Raw genomic sequence first — 22,739 nt, forward strand, 5'->3', positions numbered from 1 at the left:
AACTTCAGGTTTAGAGATTATGCAATTACATCCATTATTCGAATCACATTTTCTAACTTTACCTATCTCTACTCTGTTTACCATGGATACCGAAATTCCGCACTATGCGAAACGATCTGGAAGTCTGGTTATAATGAAAGCATGTCAAAATTTGGTGGACCATGTACAGGATCCGCCTACTTATATAAGCGCCCATTTCCGCATTTCTGAGTTTTTCTTTCTCTTTCCACTTTCTCAACGCCAGTAGTTCTATGCATGGAGCCAATGTGGTCCATGGGTCGCATTTATTAGGAAGTCAGCATGCTGACTGCAGAGGCGCAGTTCGTCGTTAAAAGTTTACAGAGCAAAATTATAGCCATTAATTCCTGGTTTTTATTGATAATTTGCAACACAGAACAAACATTTGAGCTCCTCGAACACCCCCCCCCCCCTCCGGCCTCTCCCTCCCTCTCTTCCTCTCTTTCTGGTCTATTGTATACACTGTCACGGTCGACCAGGTTTAGACGACACATGTGGAGAGATCATGCGGATACACAACTCGTTGATATAGCTCGCTACTTTCTCACTGAGAAGGATATTGATTGGGACTCTGCTTGTATTGTGTGGCAGGAGCCAAGCAGTTACATAAATCTAGCTCTTATTTATCCAACGACCATTTTATTACTCAAGTCTTTAAGTGTGCTTTCCATGTAGGAGTGGGACCGAAGTCATAGAACCACGTAAGACCAGGTAACGGAGTTGAGGACAACATGGCCAACTTTCAGAGGAATGGTCGAGAACCCAAAAGAGGGGTAAGTCAGTTTTTGGTAGTTTGATCAACAGGGGATCTACATGATCAAGGGGGTAACTCCTTATTTGGATTGGCGCCCTTTTGGCGGAATGTAAATTTCTCAAATTTTTCATATAAATATATATATATATATATATATATATATATATATATATATAAATTATATATTGATTGTGACTCTGCTTGCATTGTGTGGAAAGAGCCAGGCAGTTACATAAACCTAGTTCTTAATCATATACATGTATCCAACGACCGTGAATAGAAAGATTATGAAAGATTATGGAAGATTATGTCCTCTCACAGCGTTTTTATTAAGTCTTCTTTTGTTGAAATATAGATTTGTTTTTTTTTCTTTCCGTGACGGAAAACACATTTCATTATATCAACCATTTGTCGTAAATAGTATCCAACTTCATAGATTAAAGATTTGACTTTACCCCGGATCTAATTTGAAGTTATCATTATGATAGTGTCCTTCGTCGAATTTCAATCATTAACTAAGTATAGGTCTATTGCACATTTTGACCATTGTAATTCTATTCACATACATAGTTAGTCCTGTGATAATGACTATTGCTAGGCATGATGTCAGAAGAATATTTTTGTGTCTTGAGTAAATTTACTCTCGACCTCGGGTAAATACTATTAGAATCACTTGCTTATCGAGCTGTAATTGATAAGTGGACCACGCTGATTTTTTAAACAATCTCGCGATATTAGTTCTGTAAAAGGCTACCGTTCCTAGATCCTTCGCCTCCTCTTCTTTTATCAGCCTTCATATTTCCCCCCTCCCCTTGTATCTTTCTTTCTTTCTTTTCTTCCTTCTTTCCTTCATATTTTCTGTCTTCCTTTCTTTTTCTTTCTCTCTGTTTTTTCTTTTTTTTCTTTCTTTCTTTCTCTTTCTGTCTTCTTCTTTACTTCTTTCTTTTTCTCATTCTCCTCCTTCTTCTTTCTATATACTGGGTTCCAAAAGAAACTGATGAAAAATTCCACTCTGTAAAAAATAAACATTATTTACACAGGCTAGCTTCAGATATCTCATGGACCTACTAGCAAAGAAAAGAATAGAAGACTTTTTTTGCCTGTCAATTTTTTGGTGGTGAAGTCCCTTTTTTTTGGGGGGGGGGGGTAGGTTGTCAATATTTCATTCAGCTTGAACCCACCCCTCCCCTCCCCTTTTAAATCCTGCGCAAGCCCGGCCCGGGACAGCAACGGAATCTCTTGACTCTGAAACGACACATTTGCAATTGATCGTCAGGTGCGAATGATCAGCTAGGCCTAGTCCCAGGCGAATCCACCAACTTTCGACACAAACCTCTCAGGCTCAGCTCTCTGAGCTTTGTATTGTGATTTTCTTTGTATTTTCAAAGGAATCGTTGCGTTGTAGAGAGTCGATCTCCATGTCCCGTAGGAACAAAATCAACCTATCAATGTCTCCTTTCAGAACGCAATCGGTAATTATGCCCCATGCCTATATTCGAATAATTATAGATTGAAGAGCTTGGGGACAATACAAATAATATTGTGTTGGAAGAAAAAAATCTTAAAGCCTTTTAACCCATTTTTTTATTAAAAAAGTAAGTGAAATACATGATGGTCATTATTCTTTTGTAGGATTGGAACATGTGATGATACTGATCCTAAGCGAAATTTCAGATGGGCTTTAATTGCAGCCATGTCGTATCATTATGTTTCTTTCCTGCGGAAGCATTCTTGTAAACTATAACCTTCCTGTCCTACAACGTTCCTTTAGTATACCTTTAAATCTTTTCATGCATTCAATGACATGGTGCATCAATCATGTCAATCGACTTCTCCTTTCTTACCGGGACTTTAAGTCTACTAAGAGATTTGTAATTATTCAAGCTCAAAAGATTATCGGAAATAAAGATTTAAGAATGTCTAAGGATATACTGCTAAATAAATCCCATTGTTTTGTGTTACCATGGAACCAGTGAATATGTCTATGGTGTTGCTTAACATATGAGTCTTTTTGGGCTTTGACTGCCATGACTGCCGAATTTAACATTTCAATAAACCCAAATCAGAAAAAGGTAGTTCATACAATAAAGGAAACTCGGTTCGCAATCTCGGTTCCGGAGAGATCAGAAATGTTTTGGCTCGAATCGTATGGGGAAAGAGAAGTACCGGAGATTAATCATAATAGACAGACACTCATGTACGAATAAATGGGAAGCATTTATGACAAAATTAGAGATTCGGAAAATAATTTTCCTGAAAAGCAACCGGATATGCCCAAAGTCTTCTTCCTTTAGGTCAACCGGGTATGATGAACTGTAATCGTTCAGAAATAGAACAAATCCGGTTAATTCCAATATCACAATTTTTATAAACGGGGAAAAAGAACCGACCCTAGTTTTACAAAGAATAAAATACTTTTCGCGAACTGAAAATCAGTTACATTAGGAATCAATGAGCGTGTATTTGCTTTTAAAAAAATTATTTCTTCATACTTCATAAAGTGGCTTTTGAAAACTCTGCATGTTTTCCCATTTTCCGTATCCGGTCCCCTCAAAGCCCATATGCAGTGTGTATCCAAAAATAGTAAAGGTCAAGTCCACCTCAGACAAATTTTAATTTAATCAATAGAGAAAAATCAGGTAAGCATAATGCTGAAAATTTCATCAAAGTCGGATGTAAGAAAGTTATAGCATTTTAAAGTTTCTCTTATTTTTCACATAACAGATATAGCCTGTATGCACAATTTAGTCACATGCAAATGAGAGAATTGATGATGTCCCTCATTCATTATTTCTGTTGTTTTTTATTGTTCGAATAATACCATATTTCATTTTTTTTACAGATTGACAATAAGGACCAACTTGACTGAACCATATAGTATTAATCAATGCTAATTCCACATGTTAGGGGGGAATTAGTGATTGTTTCACTTGAAAATGAGGAGAAAATTAGAATATTTCATATTTCATATAATGAAATACAAAAGAAATGGTGAGTGGGTGACCTCATCAGTCTCCTCATTTGCATACTGACCAGGATGTGCATATAACTGTTTTGTGAAATTAAGCGAAACTTTAAATTGCCATGACTTTCTTATTTTACATCTGATTTTTATGAAATTTTCAGTGTTCTGCTTGTTTGATTTTCCTCTATTCAAATAAACTTTTCGTTGGAGAGGACTTGTCCTCACTTTGATAAAAAAAGAAGCAAAAATGGATGAAGCCCTTTTCAATATCTTTTTAAGTCTCGTTTAAGCGAATTGGTAGGCCCACTAGATAGAACATTAACAAGGGATCCTAAATTCATTCTTAAGGGATCCATGGTGTTATTGACACAATAGAAACGTATTTGCATAAACTCAAATCGCCGAGTCCAAAGTCCTTTCACAAAAATACACTGACATAAGAATCAATTCGTTCCGTTCTGAACACAGATAATGGGTCTAAGTTTATGATAATGTTTTTTATTGTCGCGGGCATGCTTAATTTAAAAAGGCAAACAATGTTATTCCATGCTTAAAAATGTAGGGTTCACGATTGTCAACTATTCATTTGATAGCAGTTGATGCCAGCTTTGATCCAAAGAGCAATAATTTTATTTTATTAAGGATTTCAGTATTGAAGTCATGGTTTACCAAGTGTCGGTCTTCTAATCGAATAATAAAATTCCACACTTTTGGGGACAAAATTTGATGAACAAAATAATGGTGGGGTTTAATTTCATAAAGAAAATATGAAAAATAGTTTGCAGCAAAAGTAGTAAATTCTCCTATACGTAATAATGAAATAATAGACGTATTGGGCTGGAGAAGATCCACCATTGTCTGATAGAAAGACAAGTAAAAGGGGGGGGGGGAACTTTTTCCCGATCGAATGAAGCTTCATTATGCGTGTGTGTATACGGGGGGGGGGGGGGGGGCTAGTCTAATTCATTTGAAGTGCATGCTAGTTTTTTTAAACAAGATAAGATACTCTGTTATGTTAAAAAACTCAATTAAATGAGCTTAGCATGGCGTTTAAGTAAAATGAGGAAGTTAGAAAATATCACTTCAAACGGTGATTTCATGTTTGTTTGTTTAGCCATTATCGTATTCACTAATTTCAGTAGGTCAACAATTACGTAGGCTAAACATAGCCTTAATGGCTAGTCTTGACGCTCATCCTGTTCCTACGGTGACACAGGATCATGGATGCCAATTTGTCATAATGTTCTAGAATGGCTCCCGTTATTCCTTTACCGAAATTAATCGTTTTTCTTAAAGGCAATGCTCACCCAAAATAAAAAGAAAATAATTTCATTGAAACAAAGGAAAACATGTAACAGAAGAAAGTTATGATTTCTTTTTTTTTTTTTTGGGGGGGGGGGATTTTTTAAAGCCCAGTGTTCAAATAGGAGAGCCGATAACGTCACACTTACGATGTATTTTTTGTGATTTTTATCATAAATGTGAAATAGCCAACATGCCTATTTCATTACTCCTATATCATTAAATATGTCTTGACTGATTAGTTGTTGTCAAATCTTTAAGAAATGAATTATTCAGTTAATATATAGATTTCATTCAATGAAATATGGAATAGTGAAATAGATATCGAATGTACAAGGATTGCACTAATTTGCATTATCATCACTAGTATGTTTTGTAAAACCCTCTTATTTAGCGTCCGATTTTGATAAAATTATCTGTCTAGATTATTTTACCTGGTCAACTATGTTTAATGGCCATTTTCTATTAAAATCACCTTGTTGTTGAAATAGACTTTACCTATGATAATGTTCATCTAGCTTTTAACACATTCCTAATCCTGCATACCAGTGATTTTTCCGTGTTATATTTTCAGGGGGGGGGGGGGCGAATAAAATGTTTACCCATGCTTTCCCGGATCGGCCACTCAAACTTGTATTTTGTTTCTGTTAGGCCTGGGGTAGTCGTGACAGTCACTCTTTAGCTTTTATTTCTAAATGTGTAATAATCTCATACATGTAAGTCCTTTTTTTAGTGCGAGCACGAAGCGCGAGCAATTTTTTTTGGAAATTTCATGTATTTTGTCCTGAAAATTGGAAATTCTAGGCAATATTTGTGATACTGAACAAAATGTGTATGTAACTAGATAATTACTTCGAGCGCGGAGCGCGATGCATTCTAGCCTGAGCTAACAGGGACGTGTTAAGGAATTTTTGCAGTTACCCTTTAAGACGATGTATATTTCAAAAGAATAAATAAAATCTTATGACATTCCGACCTAAAAAAAATAACATTCTAAGCAGTTTTTGTACTCATGAACGGGATAGTCATATAACTAAAACAATATTGATGCGAGCGCGAAGCGCGAGCGTGAAAAAAAGAGATTTCAGACCTATAAAGGGGACATTTTACTCCTGTTTTGTAATTCATGAAAAATTATGGGTATTTTGGTATCTTTCTACATTAACAATTCGAGCGCAAACCGCAAGCAGAAATTTTATGATATTCTGATCTTAAACTGGAAGTCCGTTTTAAATAAAGAAAAGGCTCAATAAACATGCGTGCGTGTGTTTTAGAGAAAGGCAGAATCTTGGCATTCTGAATACATATTTTTTTACATGAATATCAATAATGCGATCGCGAAGTGTGAGCTAAAAATATTTGATATTCCGATCTGGAAAGGGTAAATTTTAGCACTATGCGTTGTGTAGGAATATTGTAAAATGGATGTGAATCGCACTTGATAAATGATGTGAGCGCTAAGCACGACCATTTTTTTTTTTTACCTAGGACTGGTTCATTCTGAAGACAATTTGCCATCATATGAAATGATAAATATATTCCTATTCCTCTTCCTCGTCGATATTCCATTCTGAAAAGGGACATTTTGGTTATTAGGAATTTATGAAAATGTTATTTATTAATCTAATAAGCATGAGAGCGTGCATTTGTTGACAATGAGGCCTGACAAATAGACATTTTAAGCAGTTTTGTTATTATGAATAGGAATCATGGATTAATTATTTTAACAATCAATGCGAACGCAAATCGATTTTCAATAAAGCGTTATAAAAAGGGGATTTTAAGTTGTTTTGTTATAGAATTAATCTAGAGGTATACATAACTCAACAATCAAAATGCGACCGTGCAGCGCTTCTTTATACTAAAGGCCTACGTTTTGACAATCAGACACATGAGAAAGGATATTTTGAGGACTGCATGGAAGACACAAAGAAAATACATGTAGGTACTTGGCAAATCAAATAACGCGAGCGCACAGCGCAAGCTAAAAATGCTTATATTCACACCAGAGCACAAAAAAAAACAATTTGTAAATCAAACAAAATAATGAAGGCTTGATGTCCGAGTTGAATTATGTTTTGTATATTGACTTTAAAACTTGATATTTTAAGCTCGATAGATCAGCCTATCGAGCAAGATATGTAGCCCTATCTCATCTCAGACGCAATGAGTTCGCGAAGCGCTAGCGGAAAATTATATATAGTGACATGAAAGATTTAAAAAAAAAATCCAAGTCTTCCTCTGACCTTATTTCATTCTCTCGTCTTCCTCTTATTTTTTCTCCTCTCTTTCCCCTTCTTTTCCCTTTTTCATTCTTTCCCCCTTCTTTCTTTTTTTTGCTCCACCTATATGCAAATTAATAGTTCACTCATTGTTTTTTGTTTTTTCGATTCCAGGTTTTTTTTTTTTTTTGATAACCTGTTTTCATTTCCAGACTATGAATTCCAACGTAAACGTGTCGTTTATTCGAATATTTATACTTTGCTCACTGCATGGACACTCTTTGACAGACGATACTGTTTCGAGAATGTTGTTTTCATTTCAATTTGATCATGTATCCCTTCATTATCTTTCAAACAGGGATCTCCAAATATAAAACCGTCAACCACAAAATACGACTACTCGACATACCGGCTATCATCCCCGCTAACCGAAATAAAAGCCACGTACGATGTGGTGGTTATCGGATCCGGTTACGGAGCGTCTATTGCTGCTAGTCGGTGTGCTAGAGCCGGTCAGTCGGTTTGCGTACTAGAAAGAGGGAAGGAGTGGTGGCCAGGAGACTTCCCAGAAAGCGAACTCAAATCTGTCAACGAGCTGCAGGTGACAAGACCGGGACATAAAGCCATCTTTGGTGAGGAATAATGCAAATTTTGAATTTGAAATCGAATTACCATCACACTCAAATTAAAAAGAAGAGAAAAACACACTTAACCCTATCTAGGCGGGGGGGGGGGGCCTCGGAGGCCCCCCCCTCAACGAATCGCGTGATATTTTCGTCGTGCGAATTTTTTTGACCGCGCCGCTCGCTGACTTTTTACTTTCAAGTCTTGCGCAACTTTTGAGACCAAATTTGCGTCACCCGGGTACGTGGTTCCGAAATTACGCAACATTATGTAAGTGCATGTCAGACCGAAAATTGCTCAAAAACGTGATTTCATGTACAAAGTCAATGCAAATTGTGTTTTCAACCAAAATTCATAAATGTATGATTATTTTTAGTTTTTATAGTCTAAATGTATTCATTTTATGCTTTTTATGATCACAGAAGAGTCCCCAACAAATTTCATTGAAAAAACAATGAAAAAGAAAAGGTAAAAAAACAAAGAAATACATAAGAAATTGCAAAAAACAATATAATACATAAGAAAATGATTTGATATCACAATCTTTTTCATGTACACTTGCTAAGGACACCACAAAGAGTTTCTATACCAAAAATTAGTACATTTGGAGCTTTATTTAGGGAGTTAAAGGGAAAAGTATGATTTCGCATACTAATTACGCATAGATTAGCATAATCACTTAATAGCGATTCGCATGAAATAAATTACTATACAATCTTGTAGATTATGCTCCAGGCAACCCGCGTGCCAATTTTCGGCGCGATCGCGCGGTCGACGGCCGAGATCTTAGGGGGGCCTGGGAGGCCCCCCCCCCCGGCAATAGGAACTCCCAAAATACCCCGGCCTAGATAGGGTTAAATTAATCCAGGGATGAACATTGAAATTGGAAATTGAATTTGAATTTCAAATTCAAATCCAAATCCAAATCTAAATCAAAAGCCAAAGCCAAAGATAGAGTGCCTGGCAAGAATCGATAGATTTGGTACAACGATCTTTGTTTAATTTCAGCCAATCACATATTAACACCAAATATCGATATCCAGGTAAAGAGACTGGTCTTTTCGATATGGTGGTCGGGAAGGATGTCAGTGTTCTGCAGGGCTGTGGACTGGGAGGAACGTCTCTTATAAACGCTAATGTCGGTCTCGAGTGCGACATCCGGGTCTTTGATGATGAGGTAATTATATCAATAAATGTGGAGATATTATATCATCATAATATCTTTATTATAATTTTAATATCAAGTTTTCCATTATTTTGTTATCCTTATCCTCATATTTTTTTCCTTTAACAGTTCAATATCATTATCATTGTTGTTTTCATCAATATTATTTACCATATTCCACTTTAGAAACGTTATTGGTATCATGTAGGCCTATACCACTATCATTATTATACGTATCACTTATTCCATGTTCAACTATTAAACCCAATCGTTTTTCTTTTTCATTGTTGTCAGGTCTGTTATTAAAACAGACTCGTAATCATTTACAATCCGACACTCATTTCCTTGACAATACATCGGTTTTCTTTCAACAGCGACACTTAAGAGCAGCGAAAGTGAAATTCCGATTGAAAAATTGTATCATTGAGCAAATATTGATTTCTTTTCGATGTGGCCTTTGCAATTAAAACCGTAAACATCCTATAATGTTCGCAGAATGTGATATAACCATGATTACCAGGGTACCATGCAAGAGAGAAGGGATGGATCGGAGGATAATGCGAGTGACAGAAAGAGAAAGGGGAGATGATGGGGGAGAGAGAAAGAGGAAGAAAGATGGAGTGAGATCAAGGAGAATGTGTGCGCCGTTGTGCGTGCGATTGGGAGTGTGTGTGAAGGGATGCGCGTGTGGTTTAGAGTGTGTTGATGGGGTGGGGCAAATTATAGAAATGAAGGGGGTGAGCTGGAGAGCTGTAGAAAATGAAATAAAAACAAAATAGATACCGAAACATTAGTTCCTCATGAGTTAGTAGTCAATTATCTTTCGTAAATATTGGTCAAATAGTTTCGCAAAAAATAGTTTCATTTTGTGTTATCACTTACAAATTTTATTATTTTTTTTAATATTTATTTTATAAATGTTATAGAATAAACAGTGAAATCAGATTGTTTACTTTTAAAAAAATCTAACTTACTGGTCTTGTTACCCCTTCACTACTAAATGTCCCAATTGTTACACTGCCGTCTTAGAATAGGGACAGCTCGACTCTCCTCGACCGACATTTTATATAGGAACAACTGTTTGTTATGACGTTGTATTTCATGCAATTTTCATTGCAATATGATGAATGGCTGAAAATAAGTGAACATTTCAGTGTTATTACTTATAACAATAATAAAATAATAATATATGAATTTATAGAGCACAGAAACTATTCGATAACGTATATATTCTACTGCGCTTTATAGTGCTTGTTATTAAATAAATAGATGTGTTTTTAGCCTTTATTTAAAGTTTACGGATGGTATTTTCCTAACTGCCAGGGGTAAGTTATTCCAAAGCTTACCCCTGGAAGTTAGGAAAGCACCACCCGTAAACTGTGTACCAATTGATACTTTCTTTTGACCTTTGTTTTTTTAATGTATATTTTGTTGTATTACAGAGGTATGCATACGCATTATAAGTTGCGGAGCCAGTGTATTTTTTATGGGAAGGGGTGGGGAAAGACAACCTCAGTGTATAAGATGCCCTAGGTATTTTTCCACTTTAATAACAGGGGTAATAAATTAGTTACAGGATTAAAACCTCTCTTTTTAATATTTTTCCTTCTTCACTTTCCACCACCTTTTCTCACTTCTCCCCTCCTTTTACCTGCTTTAAAGGGGAAGTTCACCCTGACAAAACGTTTATTGTAAAAGTAGAAGAAAAAAATATATATTGCTGAAGGTTTGAGAAAAATCCACCAAATGATAAAATAGTTTTTAATTATTTGATTTGTGACGTCATATAGGAGCAGCTTCCCTATATATCTTATGGTAAAAACTTCCCCTTCAACTACATACATTTAACAAAAAATCATAGGGGCAGAAACCACCACCCCTGTGCCTGGCCACCCGGTGACCATGCAAAACGGATCTACAGATCAAAGATTTGGAATGATATATCGTCCATTTATTTTTAAAGAATAAGACATCGTAAGACACTATCTCCAATCATTATCTTTTTTTTTCAGCGCTGGCCAAAGGAACTTCGCGAGGACTTAACCGTGATGTATGGCGATGACAGGCAGCATGTATATGATATGTTAAAACCGGAGAGATACCCAAATGACTTCCCTGAACTTTCCAAGATGAAAGCGCTTAAACTAGGAGCTGCCCACCTCATCAAAGATATCGAGGATTTACACGTTTCTGATGTTTTCAGCAGGTAATATCCCTCTCTATCGGATGCTTTATCTAGTTATAAAAACCAGTTTGAAGTAAATGACCAGGAAAACCGCTAGTTAGTGAATTATGTATTTGGAGTTCCTGGTTCAAAATAAAGCTATCCCAGTTTCATGAAAGAGCTAATATTTTTTGTCTTTGAAATAAGTAATCCATTGTTACACCGGAGCACCTTCAAAATGCGTAACTTTTCTCCTATTTTCTTTAGAGGCGCCTTTATTATATAGAACCTACACCTTTTATGGAAAGTAAAGATATGTAATATTTTGGCATTCCTGAAGGCGCTGTGTTTTGAATGACTAATTATACCTTTGCAAAAATAACAAAAAAATATATCACTTGCTTAAGGTGAGGAGGATATTTCCTTATATTGAACCATTTCATTGATGAATAACCTTAGTCATATTCACGCAGTTGTCACGGGGGTTAATTACGTAAACCTCGTTAGTGAGTATATTATTTGTTTAACCTTATTTTCAATGTTATCTATCAAGATGGCCTCTCAAGTTATCATGGGGATATAAAGAGCCATCCTTGTTTGTTAGAAACAGAAACTTGAAATACTTTATTTCCGCGTATTACATTTGCCAGTTCATAGCATTAAAATACGATCTTGATCTAATACGATGTTGATCTATTAACTTTCATATCTGGTCAATATTGAAAGGTTCTGTTTGTTCGTTTTATTTCCGTATAACAACATAACAAAATAATACAGAGTACAAATAAAAGAATACATAAAACATAAAATGATAAGGTCACGGTTGCAATACAGTAATAACTGGTAAGGATGAAAAAGTAAAGCATACGGCTGGTAGGCCATATTCAGCTGCAATACAGCGCATAATTATTATCAAAAAAAGTTTACACTTTGAAAAAGCCCTGGGAATTAAAAAATATACAACATGTCGGTAATTTTTTCACATACAATTTTGGGTTTGGGTCTCAATATATTAAATGAAAGTAAAAGTTTCGACAGAATGTTACACTTGATCGTGAGCACTCTCCATTTTTGTAAAGATCGCAGAAATCTATTTGCGCGGAAATGCTCGCTTTCACTGTGTGTCAAGGGTAAAGAGCGAAATCAAACTTACCCTGCGAAATATTTCTCATACATTTCCCATAGCACTTTTTGTCAGTTGTAATAAATGGATACATTCAAGCATTTTGTAACAATTTTGCCACCCAAATTAAAATTTCAACACTTAGTAAGCACAACCTTTACCCTTTTGTGCCAGCTGGATCTGAGGACATAATTAAGTCTGAATAACAGTTTATATCAGACATCTCCAGCATTTTTTCACTAAGTTTTTGTCTCACCTGCATACTGAGCAGAGTGAGACCATAGGCGCCGCTTTTCCGACGGCGGCGGCGGCGTCAACACCAAATCTTAACCGAAGGTTAAGTATTTGAAATGACAGCATAACTTAGAAAGTATATGGACCTAGTTCATGAAACTTGGCCATACGGTTAATCACGTATTACTGAACATCCTGTCCGAGTTTCATGTCACATGACTAAGGTCAAAGGTCATTTAGGGTCAATGAACTTAGACCATGTTGGGAGAATCAACATAAAAAACTTAACCTTATACCTAAGGTTAAGTTTTTGAACTATCATCATAACTAAGAAAATTTATGAACCTAGTTCATGAAACTTGGACATAAGATTGATCAAGTATTACTGAACATCCTGCATGAGTTTTCACGTCACATGACCAAGGTCAAAGGTCATTTAGGGTAAATGAACTTTGGCCGAATTGGGGGTATATGTTGAATTACCATCATATCTTTGAAAGTTTATGGATCTGACTCCTGAAACTTGGACATAAGAGTAATCAAGTATCACTAAACATCTTGTGCGAGTTTCAGGTCACATGATCAAGGTTAAAGGTCATGTAAGGTCAATGAACTTTGGCCACGTTGGGGGTATTTGTTGAATTACCATCATATCTCTGTAAGTGTATTGGTCTAGTTTATAAAAACCTGGGAAATAAGAGTACCAAGTATCACTGAATATCTTGTGCGAGTTATAGTAGTTTTCAAAGTCAGCACTGCTGCTACATTGTATCGCGTGATGCAGGTGAGACCGCCAGAGGCATTCCACTTGTTATCATTTAAAGTGGGTTTACATTTGATTTTTCATTTTATTCTTGTTTCTCCACACTTTCCCAAGCTTGAAAATAATTAACAAAATGAAAATCAAGCCTAAGCCATATCATGTAAATCACAGCTCATTGTAAAGCAAAGTGGTGTTTGGGGGTGGGATGGGGCGCAATGAACTCTTCGAAGTGTTTTGGGCAAGGAAACAAGTTATAAAATGTAAAAGATATCTTCAAATCAATTTTACTAGCTAAATTCAACGTGTTCTTCATGATTAAGGTCTACTATTATTCGCATAACTATTTCAAAGTTCTGCGCAAATCATTTTTCACTAACTTTTCATAAGTAAGTGATGCTCACTCAAGCGGGAATGTTTTTCGACAGTTACATCGTCATTTGCTTAAATAGATCTGTACCAATGTTAGAATGTGGAAAAATCTTCATGATATTACAAATGGGTAATTTTACAGGATTTTGTCTAAGTGTAAACTTTTTTTTGATACGCACTGTATAATATATATATATTGCTACTGGTCTTCCGTAGAGCCAGTTTACTTGAATAATAGCTATGGTTATCGTAATGTGTGGGAAGTTGACCATCAAGGTGACATTGTGCAAGTCGGTTCTTGAAAATACATATTCTGTTCGGGTATAATCAGCCGAAATATTTTTCCTCATTACAAAAATAGCATAAATTGCCAAGATAATGTGCTTTAAATCAGACATAATGCATCCAATGGTTAACAGATGAATGATGTAATACGTACACGGACTTATACAGTATATTGTTCACATTGTTAAAATATAGTGATCCCTTTAAAAACACAATACAACCATAATGAACATTATCCAATCTGCCCTTATATTACAGGGTGCCGCTATATGTCAACTTTAAACATGCTGAGAAGAACGAATTTGGAATACCCCAGCCTGCATGCAACGGGTGTGGCAATTGTGTTGGAGGGTGCAACGTAGGGGCGAAGAACACCCTCAACTTCAATTATCTGCCAGACGCAAGAACATTTGGTGCTGACATCTTCACGCAGGTGGGTGGTTTATATATGCATTCACTAATCTAGTAAATACATTAGGATGGTGATCATAAGATTCGAAATAAAATTGTACGCACACTGTAGATCTAAAAGGAGCTAGCCCTCTATTTCCCTCCTTTTGAAAGTATTTCAGGAGTCCTGAGTGTGTAGGAAAGAAAATTGACTTTTAGTCTATGTGATTGGTGAGAAAAAATGTTCAGAAAATGGTACAAGCATGAAAATCGGCACAAAGGTAGAGTAAGTTAGTCTAAACATTTTTAGCAGGGGGTGCCAACGTGGGTTCACCAAACATAGCAACGGTTGCTAGGTAACATATCTACCTTAGTAACTGAGCTTAATTGGGCTTGGGTTACATTTTCACAGGCGATATGTCATACAAATTTTAATCTAAAGCATGTTCCTGTGTATCACAATAGTTTTGATCCATGCATTTATTCATAACAAAGGTTGCTAGGTGACCCTCTTCCATAGCAACGAATTCTTTATCTTAGTTCAGATCATTATGATTTACTCAGAATAGCTCAGAAATTAAATCTGGCCCATGGATTCCTCAACGTGATGAATGTTTCAATAGGTAGAAAAAATGAGCACCATATAGCAACCATCGCTAAGTAACATTTTCCACGATAACCAATTATTATAGGGTATCATTTTTATGATTATAATTTATATGAATCGCATCTTTTTTATTAGCGCATTAATAAACCAATCACAACAACCCAAGAACAATTATACTAAATATATATATATACATGCCCATGCGAAGTACCAAATGCTAAGTAATATGTTTTCTGTAGCAACCAATGGTTAAGGCCGTAAGGTAAGATTGTTGGTGTGTGTGAATCATAGAGGTACTAATATAAGCTTAAAAGTAAAACCTTGCACAAATTAAACTACCTCATGATACGGTTCTTATTTCAAAAGACGATGTCTATGGGCTCCATATTAATGGTATAATAATATACATTGCTGCAGGAGTTCATGGGTAGTATTTACAACCTAAATATCTCTGATCTTGGAGAGATTAAAGAATGTCCACCAAGAATTGATTGAGTCAACTAAGCTTAGAATTATTTCAAACGCTTAAACCTGCCAGAAGTTCATTTTCAATTGAGTGCTTGGATACCACTTTATCCCTTGCTAGCAATTCGGTCACTTGAAAGCCAACACACATTGCCTTGGTTTACCCACTCCCTTCCGTAGCCTGTGATGAAGATCATATTCGCTCTCCATGCCGTTCCCAAACCGGATGCAACGGGCAGGAGTTGATTTCGACCAAGCGTTTTGACTTAGATCAATCGTGCGCAGCTGAGGGATCTAACATGACGTGAAAGATCTGTTAGAATCGGACCATTCAGTTCCATTCCTTGCCTGTTGGCCTGGTTCCTCCAGCTACATGATCTATCATGACTTCTGCAGAAGTTGATTTGGACCTGTTAGGTCCGATTCCTGGTGTTTTGACCGGGAACAACCCTGCAGCTCCATGCACGATCTATCATGACGTGACAAATCTTGCTAGAGTGGATTTGGACCCGTCAGATCCGTTTCAATATATAGGTATGCCGGCCTGGATTCTGTAGCTAAATGACTTGATCCTGCTGAAGTGGATTTGGACCTGTCCGTTCTTTTTCCAGGTGTTTTGACATGGAACATTCCTGCAGCTCTAGGATATGTCATCACGTGAAAAATTTTGCAACTGTTTATTTGGACCAGCTAGTTCTGTTTTCAGGCATGATGGCCTGGATCCTGCAGCTCGGGGATCTATCATGACTTGAAAGCTAGTGCAGAAGTTGATTTGGACTTCTCCGTTATTTTTCTAGGTGTTTTGACCAATGGATTAATCCTGCAGCTCCAGGACATAGCATATCACTTAAAAGATCTGTTAGATTCGATTTAAACCATTCAGTTTCGTTTCCAGGCATGTCGGTCTGGATCCTGCAGCTACATGATCAATTGTGACTTCTGCAGAGGTTGATTTGGACCTGTCATTTCCTATTCCAAGTGTTTGACCTGGATTGGTAATGTAGCTCTGGGATCTATCATGACGTGAAAGATCTTGCTAGAGTTGATTTGGACCTGTCAGTTCTGTTTCTAGGCATGTTGGCCTGGATCCTGCAGTTATTTGATTGGTCTATAATGTCTTGATCCTGCAGAAGTTGATTTGGACTTGTCCATTCTGTTTCCAGGTGTTTTGACCTGGGTTAATCCTGCAGCTCCAGGATCCATGACTTGAAAGCTTGTGCAGAAGTTGATTTGACCAGTTAGTTCCAATTGCAGGTATTTTGGCCAGGATTCTGCAGCTTCAAGATCGATCATGACTTGATAGATCTATGCGCAATTGACTTTCTCACCTACGTATGTGAAGCACTTGTGATATCAGGTTGGCTGGACGGGATCCATATTCGGCCACAGAACAGTAGCTTTAAGTTCTGATATGCTTCTTCCTTCCATATACCTCCAATACTTCTTTGCATGTCCAACTCAGATGGAAATTACCACCGTGCCTTGCAATATAATTTCCTTTTGGAGAGAAACGTTTCTTACATTTTGATTGATGAACAATTAATTGTCCCATCGAAGAGGATGATGACTGTAACTTTCTTGATGTATTTCTCTGTTGCCTCTGATATTCTTTGTCGAGCATACTGTTTGCTTCACAGTGGTCTTGTTTTCCCGTATTTATGATTAACCCAGTCTTCACTTAAATTTTGGAATAAATATATGCCCTACTTTCAAAAGGCATGTGCGACACATAAAATGTACGTTCGATTCATTTGCTAGAATTGTACCCATAGTCCCAAGTTTTTTTTTAACTTACAGTGTAAATATAAATCACTTATTTTCCTTCATCATCTAGAAACTATCGCAAAATATCATGTAAATTATATAAATGAATCAAGTGTCCAGTATCATGATACAATGAAAGAGATACATACAGTGGCAATTGCATCTAGTAAACTTGGAATTAGAATAATAATTATTTTTTTAAAGATGCTCAAATATAATGGGCAAGAATGATGAAAGAAGTCATTTTAAGCAGGCTGCAAAGCTCTGTACGAACACCTTCGAATTGCTTCCCATTTTCCATCCATACTTTTTGATGACCTGGAACAACATACAATATCTTGCATTTTACCGCTTCATCTTCATGATTTGTAGGATGCGGCGTTAATGATTAGTGTCAATTAAAGAGAGAGCAATTTCTTTTAAAAGATTTTGTTGTATAATCGACAAATATACTGCTTTGTGACATATTCACAAGTGGTACATGTACAGTCGATGCTTGAAGCTGTTTCAGGTCTACTGTCCATGCTATACAGTGAACATACAGTCAATGATGCTTGAGGCTTTTCAGGTCTACTGTACATGCTATTCAGGTCAGACAATAATATCAAAACTTTACTGACAAGTGTTTGGGGCATTAATCGCCATTGCTTCCCAATGAAGCTTTGTCATTTGGGAGCGATTAGTCTAATTATCAATCCAATTTTAGCTTCCCCTAAAATTTAAGTGTCTTTCCCAGTGTTCCATGTACATCCACTACAATCATAATACCCTGTCACATTTTCATAACAAGCGAGATGCTAATAATTATTAATAGTTGGAACTTTCAATTACCCGGTGATGACTTTTGTTGGTGTGTTAGATTTGTCATGTATGAGTAAAAAGTATGAAGAAATGAAATCACATCCTGTAGATCAAAATTAGGTTTATTACCTAGATACGATTATTATGCAGATATTGTGATTATTTGGACTGCTTCTGATGTTTTCAGGCTTATTAGCTCACAGGTTTCATGCTTTGACCAATTTTCTAGCAATTTTCATTGAAATATTATTACCAGATGTGGTATTCAGGAATATTATCTACAGTTGTTATGGAAAATGTGTTGCTTAGCAACTGTTGTTGAACACGATGGGAACGTTGCTTGATATGTGATTGTAAATTTAGCGCTTATAAGTAAAAATGCTGTTTTTAAATGAAGATAGCACCACAAAATGGTGGTTGCTAAGGTAAATATGTTACCTAGCAACTGTTGCTATACGAAGAGAGATCAGGTTCGCACTCCCTGCTAAAAATGGTCAGCACTGTTTACTCTACCTGTCAGCCAAATTTCATGCTTGTACCATAATCTGAACAATTCTTGCTATATTTTGCACCGATCATCCAGACTATTTAAATATGTAGCAGAGTGAATTTGATTCATTTTGCAAATGAGATAATACATAGTCACAAAATAATATGATATATGTGCATTGTATCTTGAAGAAAAGCCCTTGAATTTAAGATAACCTTGTAAAACTTCTTAACGTAATAACAAAATAATTCGTTTTAATGCATTTTCAGTCCGTCGAAAATGCAGCATTAAACACTTTCTTTACTTATTGTCTTTCCGATCGTACAGGCTAGAGTAAAAGCAGTTCTTCGTGAAGAATCTAAAGGCATGTGGAAGGTGTTTTACGAAGTGCTGGTCCAGGATGTCTTCCATGTGGTCGAGCAGACAGTACGGGCAAAATTTGTCATCCTCGGCGCGGGTTCTCTTGGATCCACCAATATCTTGATGAACTCTGCTGAACGAGGCTTGCAGCTCTCTGACAAACTCGGAGAAGGATTCACGACAAACGGTGACGCTGTAAACTTTAGTTACAATACGGCACATAAAGTCAAATGCGTCGGTGTCAAAACGAGTGACGCCAAGCCAGGACATGGTCCAGGGCCTTGCATTGCATCTGTCGTTGATATGAGGCTCCCTAATGCCCCACTGGAAGACGGATACGTACTTGAGGATGGGACACCCCCTGTCGCTTGGGAGGCTCCTTTGAAAATACTTCTCAAGACCACACCTGGAATAAAGCTCTCTCATGGCAACAACACACGTGAAGCACTACGTGCCATATCTGGTAAGGCCGTCAAGAACACTTTATCTGTCCTTTCAATGAGCCATGATTCTGCAGATGGAAAACTGGTTCATGACAAGGTCAGTGGGCGAGTCACGGTTGATTTCCCAATGGTTGGATGTGGAGATAACTTTCAAAAGATCTTCGAAGGGTCGAAGAAGTTGACATCTGCTTTGGAAGGACATCACATCCCCAACCCATTCTGGAAAGGTATGCTGAGTGAGCTGAGGAATACCAAGGGTGTCATTACAGTACACCCACTTGGTGGTTGCTGCATGGGCGAGTCTGGAAAGCAAGGTGTCGTCAACCATGCCGGTCAAGTTTTCGTTGGCAATTTCGACAACGTCTACCCTGGCCTTCTTGTAGTTGATGGAGCAATCATGCCAAGGAGCCTTGGTGTGAATCCAACACTGACAATTGCCATGGTTGCTGAACGATGTATACGTCTTCTAGCAAACAGACAGGGTTGGACCATAGACTATCCATCTAGACGAAACATAGGTTGGCTAAGTTCTTTCATCTTTGACTCCATTTCATAATATTCATAATATATAGAACTGTTCTGTATCAAAAGCAGGTTCTATATAATTATATTTTACTATATTTTCAATTTTTACGTAGACCTAATTTCTTTAAAACCACGACCTTTCTATATTAACTTTGTGGCATATGTCGGCGGGACTTCTATGGCCACGAATAACGTAATATCGATTATACGAGGTAAAACAATAAGAAAAAAACTACACTTATATAGGCTATTCTACATCTAAATTTGCATTGAATTGTATATGAAATTCCCATTTTTGAGCAATTTTCGGTCTGACAAAATTATAATTTAAAGGGTTAGAAAATTATATTCATTCAGAAATGATTACTACATTTGGCCATTTTCTGTCAATACAACTTATGGAAAATTATGTGGTGTCATTTAGTTCCAAACCTGTAAGCCCAAGTAAAAGAAGAAACGAAATCAAGACTGTTTAAAACAATTCAAAGAGTTTACAGACGTGCTTTTCTACTTACCTGGTATATGTAATTTCTGCAGCATGCAATATATTAAATATCTTGCTTTGAAAATTGCCTATGCTTATATAATAAAAGAAAATTAAGAAAGGTCATTTAAAAAAAAAATGACGGTAAAGTAATGTCAAACTGGTCTATCGAGCAAACACAGTATTCTTCGCCGTTGTAATTAACTTCTTGTTTTATGTTATATTCTTTATCTTCTCAATCTAGCTACAGTATACAGGAAGACCAAACCCGGATTCCGCTTCACAGAGAAGATGACTGGGAAACTGATTATTGGTAACGAGAAGGCCCAATTTCACTTCAAACTTACCATCGAATCGAAAGATATATACCACATGCTGATTCTCGATCCTAACCACCGCGCCGGAATCTTCGGTATTGTCAAGTGTGATGCACTGTCAAATACGCCGCTGACTGTTTCTGATGGCGTCTTTCAGTTGTTTGCAGAGAGCGAAGACAGGGTTGAGACCAAAGAAATGATCTACAAAATGACCTTGACCGATGGAGAGGGACACGTTTTCTACTTCCATGGTGAAAAATGCATCCATAAGAATGGTGTCCTAGCAACGGGTCTTACAGATACGACGCATATGAACTTCACCGTGACGAAGGGGTCCGATGCGTCATCAGAGAAAGTCGGGGAAGGTAAGCTAAAACTCAAAATCCGTGACTTCATGAAACAGCTCACCACCATCGAGGTCACCAACTGCAACAATGCCAAAGAGAGATTGAGATGGAAGACCAAATTCTGCAAATTCTTCGCTGGCTCTCTATGGGAGGTCTATGGCATATTCAGTCCTTCCACAACACCGTTTGATCCCGATGCATCTCCGAGGGAAAGAAGACTCCTACAGATGGATCAAGATGACATTGTTCCCATGGAGCTTCCTGCAGGAGATGGTGTACCACTTGTCCTAACGCGTTACAGAGGTGGGGAGAAAGGTCCTATTCTACTACTTCATGGGCTAGGTGTTTCAAGTCGCATCTTCACTATTGACACAATCAACAAGAATCTGGTGGAGTACCTGGTAGAAAAAGGATTTGACGTTTGGTCCTTGGATATGCGGTACTCAATATCGCTGCCGTCTCACAAGAATGGATGCACTGTCATAGATGCAGCAGAGTTCGATGTTCCCGTTGCAATTGACCACATTCTTCAGGCGACCAAAATAGCCAGCGTCCAGATCTTCGGCCATGGAGTCGGATCCCTGGTTGCATTTGCTTCACTCCTTGGAGGTTATCTCACCAAAGAGAAAGTCAGTAGTATTGTATCATCTCAGCTTGGGTTTGTAGTCAAGCCCTCTGCATCATCCACTACCGGTCCAAACTTCATTGGCGATGGTGTTGATGCGTACACCGACACTAACGAGAACTGGATGGGGAGAGTGTTCAATGTCATATCGGACAGATATGCCAGCTTTGTGACGTCAGCTAAGGAACATTGTGACAGCCACGTTTGTCACCGTGTCACTTTCTTGTATCGGCCGTCTTGGCAGCACAGTAATCTGAACAAGAGTACTCATGACACCTTGCACGAATGGAACGGCTTCACGAACAAAGATCTCTTCAAGCACCTTGCAAAGTCTTCTAACAAGAAGGTGCTGTGCAACCGTGATGGGGACAAGCCTCTCATTCCCAAGTATGACGCAAAGAACTACCATGAGCATACAGAGTACAAGGAAGCTATGTCACGCCTCAACGTTCCCATCCTTTACTTCATGGGAGAGAAGAACAGTCGTTGGGATAAGAAGTCTGTCCAACGTAGCCACCAAAGATGCCAGGAAAGTCATCCAGATCAGCACTATGAATGCTTCATGGTACCTGGTTATAACCACTTAGACTGTATCGTTGGCAAGAACGCCGAAAAAGATGTCTTTCCACGATTCTTGCCATTCCTCGAGAAATACTCAATACCGCATGACATATCTGATAACACAGATTTATAAACTGCCTCACTGGGAAAAGAACCCGATGGATTTATTTGTCACCAGTTGTTTGGGTTTGTCGTTGTGTACATAAACTTATCTTATTTATCATTCCACTATATATAGCATATTACATTAAACTTGATGAAACTAATACACTGATGCAGTAATCCTTATCCTGGAGGGATATAATATACAGTGCGTCCCAGAAAAAAAGAAACCGAGATTAAGCGATGACCTACCAATGTAAACCTTAGAATCTCCTCTTCCATCAGTTATGATCCCCCGAAACAATGCTTGTATTTTCATAATTTCATTAAATAAACATGTTTTCACCGATTTACCACATAAGATATCGCATGATTAACAAAAGACTTAATAATGCATTGCTGATCGTCAACAAACGGGAGTGTCAAGTGAGTTCGAACGCTAGCCTGTAAAACCTCTTAATTTTATGAAA

At 37.3% G+C, this 22,739-nt stretch overlaps 1 protein-coding gene across 1 annotated transcript; it reads left to right on the forward strand.

Moving 5' to 3' along the window:
• Positions 1-445: 445 nt before the first annotated feature.
• On the forward strand, positions 446-22,517 carry LOC121408715. Its single transcript, XM_041600321.1, has 7 exons — positions 446-791; positions 7,620-7,893; positions 8,929-9,062; positions 11,063-11,256; positions 14,247-14,421; positions 18,833-19,826; positions 20,562-22,517. The coding sequence occupies exons 1-7, from the start codon at positions 750-752 to the stop codon at positions 22,298-22,300; spliced, it is 3,552 nt and encodes a 1,183-aa protein (XP_041456255.1). The 5' UTR covers positions 446-749; the 3' UTR covers positions 22,301-22,517.
• Positions 22,518-22,739: the final 222 nt, after the last annotated feature.

Source organism: Lytechinus variegatus, chromosome 2, assembly GCF_018143015.1.
Source record: "Lytechinus variegatus isolate NC3 chromosome 2, Lvar_3.0, whole genome shotgun sequence".
Classification (NCBI taxonomy): Eukaryota; Metazoa; Echinodermata; class Echinoidea; order Temnopleuroida; family Toxopneustidae; genus Lytechinus; species Lytechinus variegatus.

What these genes read in the sequence shown, in the direction of transcription:
- LOC121408715 (XM_041600321.1), top strand. Translation starts at nt 750, where the DNA reads ATGGCCAACTTTCAGAGGAATGGTCGAGAACCCAAAAGAGGG. An exon ending in TCCGGGTCTTTGATGATGAG is followed by an intron (nt 9,063 to 11,062) that starts GTAATTATATCA and finishes TTTTTTTTTCAG; the next exon opens with CGCTGGCCAAAGGAACTTCG. An exon ending in GTTTCTGATGTTTTCAGCAG is followed by an intron (nt 11,257 to 14,246) that starts GTAATATCCCTC and finishes CTTATATTACAG; the next exon opens with GGTGCCGCTATATGTCAACT.